General features: G+C 40.3%; 1 protein-coding gene across 1 annotated transcript in view; it reads right to left on the bottom strand.

Annotated features, from left to right (window-relative positions):
• The window catches only part of COL6A6 (collagen, type VI, alpha 6), a 174,649-nt gene that overhangs the window by 76,115 nt on the left and 77,953 nt on the right, over positions 1–20,581 (bottom strand). Inside the window, exons 9-18 of the mRNA XM_010856743.1 lie at positions 19,326–19,669; positions 19,163–19,241; positions 13,881–14,035; positions 9,847–9,939; positions 8,460–8,513; positions 5,912–5,983; positions 5,800–5,826; positions 5,432–5,476; positions 5,288–5,341; positions 4,445–4,507 (exon numbers count right to left, since the gene is read on the bottom strand). Coding sequence (XP_010855045.1) covers positions 4,445–4,507; positions 5,288–5,341; positions 5,432–5,476; positions 5,800–5,826; positions 5,912–5,983; positions 8,460–8,513; positions 9,847–9,939; positions 13,881–14,035; positions 19,163–19,241; positions 19,326–19,669 — 986 coding nt within the window. The remainder of the gene's footprint in view (positions 1–4,444; positions 4,508–5,287; positions 5,342–5,431; positions 5,477–5,799; positions 5,827–5,911; positions 5,984–8,459; positions 8,514–9,846; positions 9,940–13,880; positions 14,036–19,162; positions 19,242–19,325; positions 19,670–20,581) is intronic.

Below are 20,581 nucleotides of genomic sequence, written 5' to 3'. Positions count from 1 at the left end.
CCCAGAAAAATAAAGTCTGACACTGTTTCCACTGTTTCCCCATCTATTTCCCATGAAGTGGTGGGACCGGATGCCATGATCTTCGTTTTCTGAATGTTGAGCTTTAAGCCAACTTTTTCACTCTCCACTTTCACTTTCATCAAGAGGCTTTTGAGTTCCTCTTCACTTTCTGCCACAAGGGTGGTGTCATCTGCATATCTGAGGCTATTGATATCTGTAGCAGTATTTATAATAGCTAAGACATAGAAGCAACCTAAATGTCTATCAAGAGATGAATGGATAGAGAAGATATAATATATATACACAATGGAATACTACTCAGCCATAAAAAGAAAGAAAGAAATGCCATTTGCAGCAACATGATGGACCTGGTGATTATCATACTAAGTGAAATAAGTCAGACAGAGAAAGATAAACATCATATGATATCACTTATATGTGGAATCTAAAATATGACACCAATGAACTTACCTTGAAACAGAAACAGATGCAGAGATGTAGAGGAAACCTTGTGCTTGCCCAGGGTAGGAGTGGGGGAGGGAGGGATTAGACGTTTGAGACTACCAAACGCAAACTGTTGTGTACAGCATGCGTAAGCAACAAGTACAGGGAACTATATCGAATAAGTGAAGTGAAGTTGCTCAGTTGTGTCTGACTCTTTGCGACCCCATGGTCTGTAGCCTACCAGGCTCCTCTGCCCATGGGATTTTCCAGGCAAGAGTACTGGAGTGGGTTGCCATTTCCTTTTCCAGAGGATCTTCCCGATCCAGAGATTGAACCCGGTTCTCCTGAATTGTAGGCAGATTCTTTACCATCTGAGCCACCAGGGAAATCCTGGACTATATTCAATGGCTTATCACAGGGCTATATTCAGTGTCCTGTGATAAACCATAATGGAAAAGAGTATATATATACATATATATGTATGTGTATATATATATAATCATTTTTCTATATAGCAGAAATTAGCACAGCATTGTAAATCAACTGTATTTCAATAAAATAAATTTAAAAGTTATGTCAAAATGGTAGATTTCAAACAAACTAGCTTTTATGATCAAAAACTCTCTCTGAAAAAAGCATATATTTTCAGGAATTTGTGCCATTTGCATGTAGATTATGCTTGTGTCCTATTTATTCTATCAATCTTGCTCTCTCCATATTTCTCCATATAGTAACCCATCAAAAAATACACGGAAAAAGTAGAGAGAGCTTTCATCGATTTGAGATGTACATTCCCAAGTGGCTGGGAAGAGTTATTATTTATTGAAAAACCATCTGAAGTCAGGATAGTTACAATACAGCACAGGGAAGCTCCCATGGGTTGAATTTTCAGCCATCTCGAAGTCATAGAATATTTCTCTTTAAATAAAAGTATTTTTATATTATTCAGATTCTTTTAAAGGTATTACACAATCATGCAGACAATTAGGGGGGATTCTGATTAAATTTGGAGAAGGCAATGTCACCCCACTCCAGTACTCTTGCCTGGAAAATCCCATGGACGGAGGAGCCTGGTGGGCTGCAGTCCATGGGGTCACGAAGAGTCGGACATGACTGAGCGACTTCACTTTCACTTTTCACTTTCATGAACTGGAGAAGGAAATGGCAACCCACTCCAGTGTTCTTGCCTGGAGAATCCCAGGGATGGGGTCACATAGAGTCGGACACGACTGAAGCAACTTAGAAGCAGCCGCAGCAGCTGATTAAATTGAATCACAATTTTATAGCAACACCCCAAGTGAATTTTGGGCCATCATACACCAATGACTGAAATGTCCTTGCGTTTGAACTACTATTTCTTCATTACCCTTATTTGTGGATATATTTTTGTTTCTAATTAGACACTTTGAAGTTGTTTGAAACTCTTGCATTATCAGAGTATTATCATATGCCAATGTTATCTTCAAGTACAAATTCTTCTGCTTTTTAAATAGAGTTATCTCCAATGCATACATAACATTGATACTTGTCAGTATGTACAGTATAAAATTCTTTCTCTGAACAACCACGTGTGCTGGAGGAGGGGTTATTAAAGACAAGGTCCTGTGACATTCCCAGTTGCCCCACATCCTTATCAGCACTTAGTACTGTTAGTTTTATACAGTTTAGGGTCTCTGATGGTTGTGGTACACTGCTCTGGTGCATTGATAGTGGGAGTATAAATCAGTGCAAACTTTTTGGAAAACTGTTTGGCTGTAAAGATTTAAGTGACTGTCATCCAGACAGTCTACTCCCAAAGTATAGACCCAGTAAAAATGTGTACGAAAGACACATACAAGAATGTATATATCAGTAATATTTATAAAAGCATAATCTAGAACAACTGAAACATCTATCAGTAGCAGAATGGAGAAACAGATCAAGGAATATTCACACAATGAAATATTCATTCATTCAAAAAGCTAAGATCATGGCATTTGGTCCCATCACTTCATGGCAAATAGATGGGGAAACAATGGAAACAGTGACAGACTTCATTTTCTTGAGCTCCAAAATCATGGCAGATGGTGACTGCAGCCATGATATTAAAAGATGCTTGCTCCTTGGAAGAAAAGCTATCACCCACCTAGACAACATATTAAAAAGTAAAGACGTTACTTTGCCAACAAAGGTCTGTCTAGTCAAGGCTATGATTTTTCCAGTAGACATGTATGGATGTGACAGTTGGACTATAAAGAAAGCTGAGTGCCAAAGAATTGATGCTTTTGAACTGTGGTGTTGAAGACTCCTGAGACTCCCTTGGACTGCAAGGAGATCAAACCAGTCCATCCTAAAGGAAATCAGTCCTGAATATTCATTGGAAGGACTGATGCTGAAGCTGAAATTCCAATACTTTGGCCTCCTGATGCAAAGAACCGACTCATTAGAAAAGACCCTGATGCTGGGAAAGACTGAAGGCAGGAGGAGAAGGGGATGACAGAGGATGAGATGGTTGGATGGCATCACCGACTCGATGGACATGAGTTTGAGCAAGCTCCGGGAGTTGGTGATGGACAGGGAAGTGTGGTGTACTGCAGTCCCTGGGGCAAAGAGTTGGACATGACTGAGTGACTGAACTGAACCTAACTCAACTGAGTAAGATTGAATGGACTACTGATATTCACCACACTGATTCATCTCAGAAGTATATACTTGAGCAAAAGAAGCTGGGCATGAAAAGTACATCCTGTATAATACCAGTGAAAAGTTCAATAATGGGTAAAACTGATTCATGGTCCTGAGACAGTGATTACCTTAGGGAGGGCTGGTAGTGACTGAAGTACACATGAGGGGGTTTGGGCATTATTCTACTCTTGTCTGATGTTCTGTTTCTTTACCTGAGTAGTGAGGGCACAGGGTACTTATAGTCATCAAGCTGTGAATTCATAATTTGTGTACTTTTCTGATGCATGTTACAGCTTAACAGTAAATTCAAGAGATCTAATGAATAGCATGGTGATTATAAGCTGTGATACTGTATTATACACTCCAAAGCTGCTAAAAGACTAGGTTTTAAATATTCTTACCACACAAAAAAAGTGATAATTATGTACCTGTTAAAGGACTTAGCTAACACTAAGGCGGTAATGCTAATATGTAAATATATCAAACTAACCTGGACGTGAGTTTGAGGGAACTCCGGGAGTTGGTGATGGACAGGGAGGCCTGGCGTGCTGCAATTCATGGGGTCACAAAGAGTCGGACACGACTGAGCAACTGAACTGAACTGAACCTGTTGTACATCTTAAACTTATGCAACGTTATATAGATATCACATTGTATACACAATTTTATCTCAACTTCTAAAGTTTTAATGAATGTTTAAAAAAACCTACAAAATCCTAATTCATTAAGGTTTTGAAGATTGACGTGTGGGTGATCAAAGTCCTAGAGTACTGATGTCCAATGGACTTGGCATATCCCCTAGGCTGGCACGCGTCCTGTTGGCTTTGGTGTAGGTTATGCTTGCTCAACTGGGTTGCATCCCCATTAAAGCAGGTATTTCTGGGCTAATGTACTTTTTGCCTAATGCACTTTTAGCTGACTTGGACTCAGGGAAATGAAGCTAATATTCTCAATGGAGAAAGACTCTTGGAGAAGAGAAAAAAGAGATGGCTCCATTTCTTTCATCCTGTCCATATTTTGAGGAAGATAATGGAATGAAGTGGAATTCCTTCATAGCTCTGAAGCACAAGGAAGTTCTGAAAATGTTTTCTCAAAAATTACATATGCAAACAGTGGCAAGACTGTCTCACTGTCCATACTCATCTTGTACATGAAGAGTATCAGGCACAAGGGACTTGCTTTTAAAACTCTAAACAGTTGTGCCCATGACGATTTCAATTCAGAACTGCCACGGTAATGCTTTAAAGTAGCGCTCCCTCTCCCCACCGGAAGTGCTGATGGGAAATGAGCCCTGACATGACGTTAGTTTGCAGCCCCTCGATCAAAGCACACTTACTGGGTCTCCACGCAAGCCCTTTGCTCCATGGTCTCCAGAAATTCCTCTCTCTCCCGGGATTCCCTAAAGTCAACACAAAGGAGAAGAAGGACAAGAATTTTAAGTGACATTAATAAAAACAAGGAGCTTATCTTCTCCCTGATTTAAATTATTAAATGTTTTCCTACTAAAGTTATTTTGTAGAGAAGAGGAACAACCAATAGATTCAGGCACCATGTGAATAATTTAACAGTGGCCACAATTATTCGCCACAGTGATAAATTCTGTGTTCCAGACAGATTCATTGTCTTGTCCATTATTTTGTAACTACTGTATGCACCAGGTATTGGTTTTATCCTTCTTTTGATGAGGCAACTGAGATTCAGAGAGATTATCCATATTTGACTCCCTACCCCTGAGTTTGGTCGTGGCTCATTCTGGTCAACAGAAAGAATAAGATCTACTTGTAAGATCTACAGTGTCACCACGAGAGTTCCAAGCCTCGGCCCCAGGGGCCCTTGAGAGAGCTTGTGTGTTTCTACTTGCTCCCTTGCGCTTCAGCCATGGCCATAAAAGGCCGGGCAGCTCTCTGCTCCCAGAAGGATAAGAAGAGAGAAGTGAAACAAAGCCCCCAGCCAACCTACAGACACATGAGCCAAGCTCAGCCACGCATCGCCTAGATCAGCGGAACTTCCCAGACACATCAGAAATTACTGTTTCTTTTTGCATGCAGTTGAGGTCTTCTGGTTATCCTAAAACCCTTTCATGATCCTAGCTGACAACTATTCCTGGTGTAGCTGCCTTACAAGTCACACCTTGAATCCCCAGTACAGTTTCTACGTTATCCCTTTATTGAATGCCTACCTGGGCTCCTTCATTGCCTTTCTCTCCTTTTGCTCCAGGAAGACCACTATCACCCTAAAACACAGAGAACAATAAACTCAAGTTCTCATTTTCTTAACGAGAACTAGCTCAGAGGGTTTTCATGATACAAAGAGAAGGTTCGACCTGTTCTCCATTTAAGCCATCAATTCCACTTTCCCCAGCTTCTCCCTGAAAAGACAGATGTGATCAGAATACAGTGCACTGCATTTACGTGGAAAGAAGCCAGACACCAAATTAAAAGTCAAATTTTGTGTTCTATATACATGCTCTTTGCTAGGCTGGCCCTGGGTCATATTTAAGATTACTGAGTCATAGAAATTGTCAACCAAAACCAAACATGGTCTGCAATAAAAGGCATTAGTAAACAAAATGAAATAATTAGCAATAAAAAGGAAGGTCAACAAAACTTCATTTGTACAATCTACTGGTCAATCACCTCAAAAATAATTCTAGGTAACAGATGGGCAGATAAATGATGTTTGGTACCATACCTCCTGTCCATTTAGTCCCCTGTTTCCCTGGAAATAGAAAGGACAGCAGGGGTTAGTGTAGGAAAAGGAATTAACGTTGGGAAGCCTTCACAGTGCTTCTTGCAATCCTTACCTTAGGGCCCTTGGCACCATAGCATCCTTTAGTACCTTGTTCTCCCACAGGTCCACTGGCTCCTCTTTCTCCCTAAGGAAGAGCACATACTCAGACAAGCTTTTCGTATCGTCATCTGGAATCTGTCTTGGAAATCTGACAACCTTTGTGTTGGATTAAAAAAGTGCAACTGCTCATGGGTTTATAACCCAGAATTCATGCTTATGAAAACTGACAGTGGAAGTAAATCAGAGCTACTCTGATGACAATCCTCTGTGTTGGATCCCACCTGGATACTCTCCAGGGTGGGATAGTATCTAAGTAAAACAGACATACAACAACTGGCAGCTAAGATGCATTCTCAAGATTTCAGAAGACATTCTGGGAATAGACAGTGAAGAATTGATGAGACATCGGAGCATGATGCTCTAGGTATGACCTAAGCAAGGGGCAGATTTCTTGACGAAATTCCTTCCCTTTCTCTCTATCTTTAACCTAAACCCACTCCTGTGATCTGGTCTTATTAATCCCACCAGCCGGTGCAGTCTTGTGAGCTGAAACAAAGATGTCATCCTCAGCCACTGTCTCCCCAAGTGGTCACCAAGGCACATCCATTCAACCTCCTTAGCGTATCTATTCGCACTGCCCTAAATTTTGTCTTGCACCTGCTGCTGCAAGGCTTCTACCTGCAATCCCTACCTTGTCATCTTCCATGATGTTGCCTGAGCATGCTTTCTAAGCCCATGCCCTAGCCATTTTTAATCCTGTGCTTGAACATCATGGAAACAGTGGAAACAGTGACAGACTTTATTTCTGGGGGCTACAGATGGTGACTGCAGCCATGAAATTAAAAGATGCTTGCTCCTTGGAAGAAAAGCTATGACCAACCTAGACAGCATTTTAAAAAGCAGAGACATTACTTTGCCAACAAATGTCCATCTAGTTAAGGCTATGGTTTTTCTAGTAGTCATGTATGGATGTGAGAGTTGGACTATTAAGAAAGCTGAGCACCAAAAAATTGATGCTTTTGAACTGTGGTGTTGGAGAGGACTCTTGAGAGTCCCTTGGTCTGCAAGGAGATCAAACCAGTCCATCCTAAAGGAAATCAGTCTTGAATATTCACGGGAAGGACTGATGCTGAAGCTGAAATTCCAATACTTCGGCCACCTGACGCAAAGAATTGACTCATTTGAAAAGACTTTGATGCTGGTAAAGATTGAAGGCAGGAGGAGAAGGGCACGACAGAGGATGAGATGGTTGGATAGCATCACTGACTCAATGGACATGGGTTTGGGTGGACTCCGGGAGTTGGTGATGGATAGGGAGGCGTGTTGTGCTTCAGTCCATGGGGTTGCAAAGAGTTGGACATGACTGAGTGACTGAACTAACTAACTAAACATCATTAAGTGATGCCCATCAACTGGAAGACACCTCCAAATCTTTCTCAGAGTACTCGAGACTCCCAGAATTCTGGGTCTTGCACCTTGATCTCTCACTGTGTCCTGGATTCTGGCCATGTTGACCATATGTCATTCTGCAAACACACAATTCTCTGACTCAGTTACACACCCTTGACCACACTGTTCTCCCTGTAGTAGAATATTCTTCCCCCTTTAGCCTGGAGAAAGTTCTATCTGTCCTCAGATGCCACCCAAGCATTACCCCCTGTCTGCAGCCTTCCTCTCAGGCTGTCACCTGAGGCGGTTCAGTATTTGCACTTCCACACTCTATCGCATGGCACCTCATATACCTCGAGCAGAGTTCTCGTGTATAACAACTAGACCTACTGCTTCTCATGTGTCTTTCCAATAGTCTGGAATTTGCCTGAGATAGGATCGATCTTTTTTTTTCTTTATTTTTATTTCTGTGGTCTAGCAGTGTGCCTGGCACATGGAAAGATACCTTAAGATGTATCTGTTAAATGAATGATGAGTGTATTTATGATGAGGTCTTTGATAAATAACGTGATAAATTGTAAGATGGTTAATATACACTTATTAAGTGGATGGATGGAAGGAAGGAGGGAAAGAAGGAAGGAAAGATAAATGGATGAATAGGTTCAAGAAAGGGCAAGGTCCTAGACAAGCAGTGTGGTGAGTGGGTTTACTCATGCAGAATGGAAGGGGGAAATGGCAGTGATTTGACTCTCCTAGTGAAAAAGAGCTAGGAGTCAGACATGACTGAGTAACTTCACTTTGACTTTTCACTTTCATGCATTGGAGAAGGAAATGGCAACCCACTCCAGTGTTCTTGCCTGGAGAATCCCAGGGACGGGGGAGCCTGGTGGGCTGCCGTCTATGGGGTTGCACAGAGTCGGACACGACTGAAGCGACTTAGCAGCAGCAGCAGCAGTGAAAAAGAGAAGTTTTTCATTGAGTTGATTATACAGTGTTGGTGGATAGTCCAAGAGGGGACAGTAAGTTAATAAAACATTGGTGACCTGGAAAAACCTCAAACTTTGCGAGTGAATCCTTAGAACTTTTCTTGCTTCCTTCTGAAATGATACAAATGCTTTCATAGCATAGATATGTTCTTAGGAATAAATGGAGCTAGAAAAACCTTGACTTACAGCAGTGCCCTCCTCTCCCAGGTAGCCTTCACTGCCTTTAAAACCTGGAAGTCCCTGGGAATGAGGAAAGGAAGGATACATTAGCACTCCATAGACCAAAACTCAGAGGTAATCAAGCAAGAATTCCTCAACTTCACAGTTTTACTTTATGTAGAATAGTATGAGTTTGCAAAATACAGCCTCCCCCCAACCTAAGCTACATTTACACACATAAAAATAATGGAATTTTGAGACAAGTATCCAGATAACTCAAGGGTGGGTGTATGAGAAACATTTTCCATAGCTCTCTCTGGGGTTTAGAGCTGGAGTTTATACAGCTGGAGTTTTTTTCCTAGACAAACATTCTATGAACACAGCTATATTTGCCCCTGACAGGCTAGAATTATCCTCTTCTCATTAAAAATTCTTTTTGAGGATTTATGCTACATGTAAAATAGACCACACATATTTCTTTCCATTTTTCCTGATACCTGTTTAAAAAAATTCTACCATTCTCTGTACATGAAATCAAAGCACTCAGGAAATAATTAGCCCAAAAACTTTCTTCAGAGAGACAGCCATGGTGATTTGGAAGTTACAGTGCTATCTATAAGTTATCCAAAATCAAACACATGTGTAAATAAGTAGGACTGAAAATTTTAAACACATCTATGGTATGTTTATGCATATTTGAACATTTCCTCAAAGCCCAAATCATATTTTCACGTAAGGGTACATTAACTTCTTTGGGTCAGGAAATATATGAATCTGTTGTTAGTTAACTGTTTTCAGACTTGGTTTGTTTTTACTTATATATTTCTGGCAATATTTTTGTCTGGGTAGAGCTGAATGAAACATCTTGGCATCTCTTGCTGTGACAGGGTGATCTGATCAGCAGACTACACAACTTATTCCCTATCTGATTTAAATGACTCTGCAGCCATTAAAAATGGAAATTAAAATGACTCCTTAGCATTTAGGAGGCTTTCATTATTCAACATAAGAGATCCCAGTTGGTTTTTCTGCATCTTGTCATCACTGCCAGGACACTGGATAATCAACAGTCTAGGCAGTTTCTCTCTCTCTCTCTCTTTTTTTCCTTTTGGCTGTTCCGCCTGGCATGTAGGAACTACACTCCCTCAGTGGAAGCATGGACTCATAACCACTGGACTGCCAGGGACATCTCATCAGCAGTTTTTCTCTTGATGCTTTTATAAAAAGTTTTTTTTTTTTTTTTAAGACTCTAATTTAGAAAACCAAGAAGAAGCCTATCTAATTTGACATATAAGCAGTATGATAAATGGTTACCTCAAAGGCTCTACCTAGGAGCCCTTATTTCTACCTAAACCTGTTTCTGAAAAACATACTATATTCAAATAAAATGAGCCACTATTGCAACTAAAATCACCGTTTTCCCTGCTGGTCCAGGGTCTCCCCTTGTGCCATCTCCTCCAATGCACTTGCAGAATAAACAGCAGCATGTCCTTTCCGCAACATTGACCTTGAGGAGGGTAGGAATACGTTACATTTGGTGGTATCGCTGCCCAGTCACACTCACACACAAGCTCAAGATGCTCTAGAGAGGATGAGGGAGACAGGCTTTACCTTTCATCTTTCCTTCTGTGATCTTCATTCTCCACCATATGAGGAATTCAGAATAACCTCAAAGATGTTTTTGTGTTCTCAAAAAAGCATCAGTTTTGCCACATCCAACTCACTGCACACTAATTTATTAATGGGCTCTCCTGTGCCCACATTGACCATGGTATTGTTAATTACCCTGTATAATCCTGCCCCTAATAGTTTGTTCAATAAAAAGAATACATGCTGGGTTTTTTTTTTCCCTTTTCCTGTTTTGTGAAATATTTGTATGCTGGAGAATTTAGACACTGTCCATTGTCACATTGCTTGGCATGGAGTTCAATGGTCAGCACTTCTAGCACAGTTTGTGTGGGACAGGATTTCAAAGACACCAATTATGTGTTCAACATTCAGAAGCACTTGCTGTAGAGGGTGGGCATATGAAGAGATTTTATACTCTGGTTACGTTTTTTAACTCTGGATAAAAAGCATGTTATATATTTAAAAAATCTGAGTGAATTTCATCCTGGACCCAGTTAGTCATCCCCTGAAAAACTGACATAGTCCATCACATTTGGAGGCTTCTCTGGTGATTCAGTTGGTAAAGAATCTGCCTGCAACGCAGGCCACCCAGGTTCACTTCCTGGGTCAGGAAGATCCCCTGGAGAAGGGAATGACAACCCACTCCAGTATTCTTGCCTGGAGAACATTAACCCATAATATTTATTTTAAGGAAACTTCTGTCTACGATAAATACTGTGATTTGCCTCAGTGGCAATCAATCTTTGTGTTGAGAAGTTTCCCATCAAAATTCTAGTGTGATGAAAAATGAAAATATTTTGTTATAACCATTTCACAATTTCTCCTCTAAATTGTTTCTTTTTATATACTGTTTCTTTTCTGATATTGGAAAATTCTGTTTCCCCCCCGCCCCATAAACCTCAGAAAACCCAATAAAACTTGAAATGTGTGAAACCAAACAACAACAACAAAATGGATTCTGTGATTTCATATTAGATGATATCAATTTTCTTTGGATCACTAACATCCTACAGCATATTTTACTATTAACATTAAAATGGGCTATTTCTAAAATTAAACATTTCTTATACAGTATTGCATTTATGTGACATCTAAAAACTGATAACCTTGTTTGAAGAATAACTTCCTCCCTCTATGAATTACCAATTTTAAATTACAAATTTCAGAGACAGAAAAAAATTTTGTAAAATAGACACCATTTTCCCATGTAGAAAGGAATTACAGCAAAACTTCCATATTAAGTTACAAGAAAACTTCTATATTCTCTAAGCAATTATTTTTACATGGTTACTACACTGAAGTGAAGTGAAGTCGCTCAGTCGTGTCCAACTCTTGGCGACCCCATGGACTGTAGCTTATCAAGCTCCTCCGTCCATGGGATTTTTCAGGCAAGAGTGCTGGAGTGGATTGCCATTTCCTTCTCCAGGGGATCTTCCCAACCCAGGAGTCGAACCCAGGTCTCCCGCATTGCAGGCAGACGCTTTACCGTCTGAGCCACCAGGGAAGCCAAGAGATGCTTAGAGATGATATTCTCTAAGCAATTATTTTTACATGGTTACTACACTGAACACACTGTTTAAATATCTATATGTGAGATCTATTGTCAGAAGGTAGCAGGAGAATGGATAAAGAAACTGTCGTGTGTATATACAATAGAGTATTACTCAGTCATAAAAAGGAATGCATTTGAGTCACTTCTAGTGAGGTGGATAAACCTAGAGCCTATTATACAGAGTGAACTAAGTCAGAGGAGAAAAACGAATATCATTTATTAATGCATATATATAGAATCTAGAAAGATGATACTGATGGATTTATTTGCAGAGCATCAGTCGGAGAAGGCGATGGCACCCCACTCCAGTACTCTTGCCTGGAAAATCCCATGGACAGAGGAGCCTGGTAGGCTGCAGTCCATGGGGTTGTGAAGAGTCGGACACGACTGAGTGACTTCATTTTCACTTTTCACTTTCATGCATTGGAGAAGGAAATGGCAACCCATTCCGTATTGTTGCCTGGAGAATCCCAGGAATGGGAGCCTGGTGGACTGCCGTCTATGGGGTCACACAGAGTCAGACATGACTGAAGTGACTTAATAGCAGCAGCAGCAATAGAGACACAGATATACAGAACAGACTTATGGACGTGGGCAGAAGGCAAGAAAGGAGACAGTGGGATGTATGGAGAGAGTTAACATGGAGACATGTGCATTATCGTATGTAATCTAGATAGCCAATGGGAATTTGCTCTATGACTCAGGGGACTCAAATCAGGGCTCTATAACAACCTGGAAGGGTGGGGTGGGGAGAGAGGTTTAAGAGGGAGAGGACAGAGGCATGCCCATAGCTGATTTACATTGACATTTGGCAGAAACCACCACGGGAGTGTAAAGCAGTTATCCTTCAATTAAAAATAAATAGAGCTTCCCTGGTGGCTCAGATGGCAAAGAATCCACCTGCAAAGCGGGAGACTGGGTTTGATCCCTGGGTTGGGAAGATCCCCTGGAGAAGGAAATGGCAACATACTCCAGTATTCTTGCTTGGAGAATCCCATGTACAGAGGAGCCTGGTGGGCTACATACAGTCCATGGGGTCTCAAGAGTCGGACACAACTTAGCCACTAAACCACCACCAAAAATAAATAAATTTAATTATAAAACAAAAAGTAGCAGGAGCCAGCACCTTACTGGGAAGTGTCTTGATATGCTGATTACAGATTTTATAAATTATAAGCAAATTGCAAATTTTCAGTCTCTCATTAAAGATGAAACTAGTCATAGATAACTTGAAAACCTTCACCAAGCTAGTTTGAATTCTTGTATATTTCTAAAAGAAAAAGGATTGTGATGCATCTTATTTAGGGATTAGGTTCTAAAAAGAGATAGATCATAAGGCAAAAATTTCCATCAGTCAAGACAACCTTTAAACATCTTTCCATCATAAAGTACGACATGGGAGGTCCATCATCACATCACTAGTTTTTCTTCCAAGACTGGAACAGATGTTCTTTTTTCAATTGAACTCTATGGAATCAGCTCTATTCACAGGCCATTTGCAGAAAAAAAACACATATCTTAAACAGCAGAATCATATTCAGTGTGGTGAATTTGGGCATTTAGTATCTGCAAGGAATGTGAAAACTGGCTGACTGGGGGATCAGCCAAGTCACTCTTACAGCTCAGACACCCTTTGGTGGCATATTTATTGACTGCAATTTGGGCAGGATTATAGGTGCTATTTAGTTTCTTCTTCCTTCTTCTTTTTCTCTTGGCTACGCATATAAATTAAACATGCTTTCAGACATAGAAGAGAAACTTATGGTTACCAAAGGGGAGAGTTGTGGGGGAAGGATAATAAGGAGTTTGGGATTAACATAAACATACTACTATATATAAAATAGATAACCAACAAGGACCTACTGTATAGCACAGGGAACTATAGTCAATACTTTATAATAACCTATAAGGGAAAAGAATTGGAAAAAGAATATGTGTATATATATATCCATATATATATATATATACACATTTATAACTTAATCACTTTGCTGTAACCTGAAATTAATACAATGTAAATAAACTATACTTTGATAAATAAATAGAGAACAATAACAAAAAGAAACATGCTTTGACATTGCTCTACAATACGACGATATGATGTTTCTTTCAAAACACTCCTTCATTTTGGCTTTTCACAAAATCAGAAAAGCCTGGTTCTACTCCCAAATGAACAAAATTAGTTCACATTCATAAGCCTAAATATGCACCCTATATACAAAACAAATAAAAAATTTAAACTCATGAGCCTTTTCTGAGTGACTCACCAGGTGCTTTGACAATTGGCTCCCAAGATCCCTGGTCCCAAGAGTGAGCTGCGTCCTGTACTCAAATCCTTTCCCAAATTCAATGTACAGAAGATCAGCCAGGTCGCTGGAACTGGTGGGTCCATCCAGAGCAACAGTGATGAGGGCATTCAGGCCTAGCCAACAGTCAACAGTTCTCCAGTTAAGCAGAGTAGGGCTCCTTTACGCTCTTTGCATAGGTATGAGAGTTGCCATTCCAGGAAAGCAAGAGGAACACTCATTTTACCCTCATTCACTCTCCCCAACCACACACTGTAAAACTGACAAGTGACAGAGTCATCACTAGCGAATGAAAGAATTTCCATTTTTCAAAACTAGAGTGGAGAATAATTTATATAATAAATTATAACAGATCCTTGAGGTCTCTGGTGACTTAAAGTAACATAGTGAGTTTAAAAGACTCCACAGAGAAAAGGGAAGCCTCCTACACTGCTGGTTGGAATGTAAATGCCGCCACTACAGAAACATTATGGAGGTTCTTCAAAAAACTATAAACAGAGCTATCACATGACCCAGCAATCCCATTCCTGGGCATATATCCAGACAAAACTATAAGTCAAAAAGATACACACACCCCAATGTTCACAGCAGTACTCTTCACCATAGTCAAGACTTGGAAGCAAACTAAATATCCATCAAGAGATGAATGGATAAAGAAGTGGGATACATATCGTATATATATTACTCAGTCATAAAAGAAAGAATGAAATAATGCCATTTGCAGCTACATGAATGGACCTAGAGATTATGGTACTGAGAGAAGTCAGAAAGAGAAAGACAAATACCATATGATATCACTTATCTGTGGGATCTACACTACGACACAAACGAACTTATTCACAAAGGAAAACAGACTCTACGCTTGAGTCGTCACAAACACAGAAAACGAATTTATGGTCACCAGCGGGGAGAGGAGGCGGGAGGGATAAATTAGGATAAATTAGGACTTTGGGATTAGCAGACAAAAACTACCATACGTAAAATAGACAACAAAAGGCCTACTACACAGCACACGGAACTGTATCCCGTACTCTGTAATGGACCACGGTGGGAAAGGATTTGAAAAGGACTGCACCTCCATATCTGAATCACTTTGCACGATACCACAAACCAACACATTGTAAGTCAACTATATTTAGTAGCAGCAATAAGGAATCCACAGAGCATACCAAAGCACAGAGGAATTCATATGTCAGGAAAGTAAGTATTCTTAATTTTTGCCACTTGAAAGGGAGGTCCTTGGAGCAGTAGTGGGGTCTTCATCTGGAAGCTTATCAGAAATGCAGAACTTCAGGCCCCATCCAGACCCGCAGAATCAGAATCTATATTTTAATAAAATCTCCAGGTGATTCACATTAAAGCTTGAGAAGCATAACTCTAAATGACAATCTGGTTGGAATTACATGTACAAGAGACAGTTAAAGGTCTCTTGTAAGGCAATTAGAAGCAAATGTCATATAACCAACCAGAGCTGTGACTCATAGACTCTGGAAGTTTATAGATCAACATATTTCAAAGAGGACTTTTAGAGACTAAGAAAGTGTTGACTTATTTTATAAAGTAAGGACATTAAATGGTGATGGTACTAAGCCGGGCAATCATTAGGGTGGAGGTAACCATGCAACAACTGCGCTCTCATTTATTGATAATTACTATGTGCCTAGACGTTGGCTAAGTGCTTTACATGCATTACCTTATTTTTAAGATATAAATACAACATTACAGGTAAGTGTGGTTACAGCTCTATTTTACAGATGAGCAAAGGTTTTCATCCAACAGCATGACTTCAAAGCTTACACTCAAAGGACATTTTAATAACAAAAATGTACTAAAGACATAATAATAAAGGCCAGTCCTAAAGTTGGATAAATTCAGTTTTATGAAAACATAACTATTTGGCATACCCTTTCTCACTTTATTAGGGATAGGTGAAGAATTCTCTGGATGAGACTTGAAAACCAGTGGATCAGAATAGATAAAGAATATTCCAAGGACGTGGCAGAGTCAAGAGTGCTTTCTTATAGAAGTTTCTATGTGATTTTGAGAGGAAAAGGAGAGTAAAGAGAACAGTTTCAGGGATACAGTGGGGAGGCTCAAGTTCTACAACAGCAAACAATGTGGTTGCTGACACAAAATAAAGGAAGAAATACCAAAGAACAGGGTGCCTAACCTGTCCTGGTTTTCCAGAACTCTCCTGGTTTGAGTGCTGACAGTCTCTGGTTTGTCTCAAGCAAACAAAGACAGGTCACTTCCAAGAGTGAGAATGATGGGGAGAAGCGGGATTGGGGCTGGGAGAGGCTACGAAGAGCGCCAGGTTCATCAACTCGTGTCTAATGATCAAAAGGAGGCGTGCCAGTGGGCCTATCTAGAAGGCGAAAAGATCTCACATCCGATATTTCTTGTAAGTTCCAAGAAAGGTAGAAGTTTAAGAGTTATGAGAACCACGGGGTTGTTGATTTGCAGGAAATATGCATGTAACTATAATTTGTAACTCAGGTTTGCCTGGTGGCTCAGATGGTAAAGCATGTGCCTGCAATGCTGGAGACCTGGGCTTGATCCCTGTGTCGGGAAGATCCCCTGGAGAAAGAAATGGCAACCCACTCCAGTACTCTTGCCTGGAAAATCCCATGAACAGAGGAGCCTGGCAGGTTATAGTCCATGGGGTTGCAAAGAGTCAGACACGACTGAGTGATTTCACTTTCTTTCACTTTCACTTTTCTCAGGACAGAGGACTCCAATCCCCATCTTTCTGGACTCATCTGGTCCATATGATCTTAAACAGAGTGTTTTGAATTCTTAAAAAATGAATTAAGAAAAAGGAGCTTTCAAAAGTTTCGAGAATAAAGAATCACTGAGTAGATTCTAGAGTACTGGATTTTTTAAAGTGAAGAAACAGATTCAAACCCCAACCTACATGTGTTGGTTATAAAGTGATATCCATCCCTGAGGATCCTTTTCTCCTGGTCTCCTCTTGTTCCACGGTGATGGCTCAGTTTACATGTACAGAGTCTGGGCCTCAAGTTAGAGAGGCTCTCCAGGGTGAACAGATCAAGGGCTCAGCATCAACTCAGCATCTATGTGAAATGTGGGAGTTCACAGCCAGAGGTGCTCTCTGTTCCAAGTGGGAGACATTCAACACCTTTCAAAGAACATTGTGACCCACACCCTTTTATCTTTCCCACTGAAAGGCTGTAGCTAGTGTGAGTCCTCCAACCTTTACCTCTTTTTCAAAGTTGTTGGGGCTATTTTGGGTCCTTTACATTTCCACATATATTTTGAACTTTTTTTTTTTTTTTGTATATTAACAAATACCCTGCTTTGATTTTGATTGTGACTTAACTGAATCTATAGATCTGTTTGGAGAGAATTGACATTTAACCATATTCAGTCTTCTTTATCATTGTTTTAGTAATTTTCAGCAAATAGACAACTATATTTTGTTAAATATATACCTTGGCACTTCCTGTCATGTGTACATTGCAAATGGCTTTTTAAATTTTGTTTTCCACTTTTTCACTGTCAGCATTTGGAAATACAGTTGATTTTGAATACTGGAAAAAGATTCTAAATTTCTGGGGATATTCAAAATCTAGCTTCTGAAGTTAAAACTCATTTACCAGTTTTCCTCAGGAGTTGGAAGAAAGAAGATCGGTCTTAGAAACCTGGGTGTTCCAAGAGAAACTTTCTGGAGAAAACTGTGATTTTGTCTGCAAAGGTACATCTCCCACAAAAGAAAAGCTGAAATTGAAAAAGCCTTTCCTATCCACCTTTCCTGATCTCAGTCTTCATTAATATTTCCTCTTCAGAACAAGAATAAAGGCCGATAGAATAAAGAGAAATAGCTTTAGTAAATACAATAAAAATAAAACCCTTACCCTTCAGCTGTGACTTCAGTGAACTTTGCAATCTGTTTACAATGGAGGAATAAGAACCAGTGAAAAGACAAAATCTAATGGTGGCTCAGTGGTAAAGAATCTGCCTGCAATGCAAGAGACATGAGAGACTCAGGTTCGATCCCCAAGTCGGGAAATCCCCTGGAGAAGGTAATGGCAACGCATTCCAGTATTCTTGCCTGGAGAATCCCATGGACAGAGGAGCCTGGCAGGCTATAGTCCATGGGGTTGCAAAGAGTCAGACATGACTGAGTGATTAACACTTTCACTTTCAATCCACCTCTAATAGTTAACCAGAGAGACAGGTCAGATGCCCTCAAAGCAGAGCCTTAGATAGCCATTTAGATGCCCATGATTTATTGAGGAAGCACTCTCTGAAGAAGGGAACAAAGATAAGCGGGGTCAGGCTGGAGAAGGAGCTGAGCAAGACAGTGTTTCAGCTAAAGTCTAGCTTCAGCCTGATCCCGTGGGGAACTCCGGAGCCAGAGTTACACCACACAATTGGCATCCAAGTCTCTGCACTCCACCTGCTGCCCAAAGATGGGGACAGGGAGTAACCTTCCAGGCAAGGTTGGTGAAGGGCAGTTCCTCAGAGAGAGGGGGAACCTGTGAGTAACATGTGAGCAGCCAGTGCTCATAGCAGCTGGATGATGAGGGAGCCTGTCTGTAAGGGGGTCTGGGTGGGGTACCAGTAACATCCACTTACAAAAATCTGTTTCTATTCTTAGTCAAACCAAAACATGTGAGTGCATTTTCCTTCCACTGATCCATAGTTTAGTACAAATAGCCAATAAATCAGACTGAGCATTGGTTCCTAAAGCCAAAAGCCTGGTGCCAGAGCTTGAAAAACTCATTAACACCATAGTTGGTCAATCTGTCATCTGAGAGAAGGAACTGATTACGAAGTCCCAAGACATGAGTAAACTTGTCCACCAACGCTTGGAACTCTGAAAACTTTAAGAGTGTTAGAAGAAAATCGTCCAACCCTCCCATTCCTTAGTCAAGCAGAAACGTACATGGTTCACTTCTGCTGGCACTTAAGACATAGAAATATTAGATAGCATGGGGCAAGGGAGGCAGGAACATACTCCAGGAAAGCTTAGGAAGAAAAAATAAAGTAATACGAGAGAAAGGATAAGGCACTGCATTCAGTGCTATTTCATATGGGCAGGAGGGAAAAAGTAGATGCCAAAATGTTGTGAGAGCTTGCTTGCCCTCCCAAGCGCATTCAGAGTGGAGAGGCTGCAAATTAAGCGCTATCTGAGAGTCTGCAAATGTAAGAGCCAGGACTCAGTTTTGAGATTCAAAGTTCGCCAACACTCCTTTCCCAGCCCTCCCCATGCGTGGTACCTTCTTTTCTAAGTTCATCAGATTTTCGTTCAAGTTTTTCAACATCATCATCCAATCCATCTGAAAATAAGAGGACCACCTAGGAGAGTATTCAAAAAAGAAAAATGAGTGAAAAGGAAGTCACTGCAACCAAAAACCAATAAATAAAATAAAACCAAGTTACCTTTCCCCGAGCAGCTGACTTATTCTGAAATGCATCCCACAGAGAACTCAAGTGGTTTGCGTTGAGAAGAGACGGTCCTTTAACTGTTAAATCCTTCAAGCTGTTCAGGATGTTTTCACTGTAGATCTCAAACTTGGGGGAATATTTTTCTGCAGCATTGGTCACTTGAAAAGCCACACTAACCTGAGTCTCCGTGCCCACCTCACAGCTTACCCCATTGAGGGAGCTGATGACACGTAAGATGTCTTGAAGATAGGTTTCCATCCAGGACTGGCCTTCGAGCAAAGTCTGCCCATTCTGCTGAGTTGAGATGTCAAATCCCACCACAACGTCCACAAAGCAATCTAGGATTCAAGGGAAAAGCATATTGTATTAGAACAATAAAGAACTTCATTTGGCTTGTATGTCATGGTTGAATCATGAGACTTGGAATTCTTGTTTCCATCCCAGTTATAAAGCTGGAAAACAAGGAAGAGGATGTGAATAGTGCAAAGGCTCAGAATCACTCTTTCACAACCTAAAGTGGGGTTTTTTTTTTTCCCCCCAGCATCTATAAAATCTAGATGATTCTATAACAAAGGTCTGAAAGATCCCAATGTGTCCACTGAAGAAGCTATGAAGAGTCACTTAAATAGCTGAAACATGTTGTGGAAATGTTAATAGTCCAAAAGAGGAAATTCATTTCATGCTACGTATCAACTGAGGTCATTCAACAAATATTAAATTATAATTATAAGGGAAAAACATTTGAAAACAGAAAGTTGTTTAGAAAAATAAATTAAAAAAAGAAAAACCCCTAAAGGAATGATTTTGATGATTTAATCCCTGAACAGAAAACCACTGAATTACTAGAACACATTACTGCCTTCAAGGAAAACACTCTCTTGTGAAAAAACAAAGATGCCAAAATGTCATCACTGAGTGTTCCTAGGAACTGTCCTCTTGAAAAATGGAGTATTTTAACTTTTTACCTAGATTACTAAAATTACAAACTCTAGTAAATAAGTTCCTGGTGTTTATTTAACTAATTCAGATTGATGAATGAGTCCATGATAATGTGATCAAAGAAATGGAATTTGGGGAACAGTCCAGAGGGGGCAGTCATATGTCTAAATACAATCAGAGAGAGTGGATCATATAAGTCAAGTGGGCTGTCATGGAATGACCTTGCAGACTCTACAGAGATGTCTGCCCTCAAATCAAGAGCCCTTCAGAGCTAGCAAGAGGAGGCAGAGACGATTTTGGAAGTGGGCTAG

Source organism: Bison bison, unplaced genomic scaffold, assembly GCF_000754665.1.
Source record: "Bison bison bison isolate TAMUID 2011002044 unplaced genomic scaffold, Bison_UMD1.0 scf7180017864374, whole genome shotgun sequence".
In the NCBI taxonomy this organism is placed as follows: Eukaryota; Metazoa; Chordata; class Mammalia; order Artiodactyla; family Bovidae; genus Bison; species Bison bison.
The sequence above is the reverse complement of the archived record's forward strand: the minus strand, read 5'-3'. Positions and strand labels throughout refer to the sequence as shown.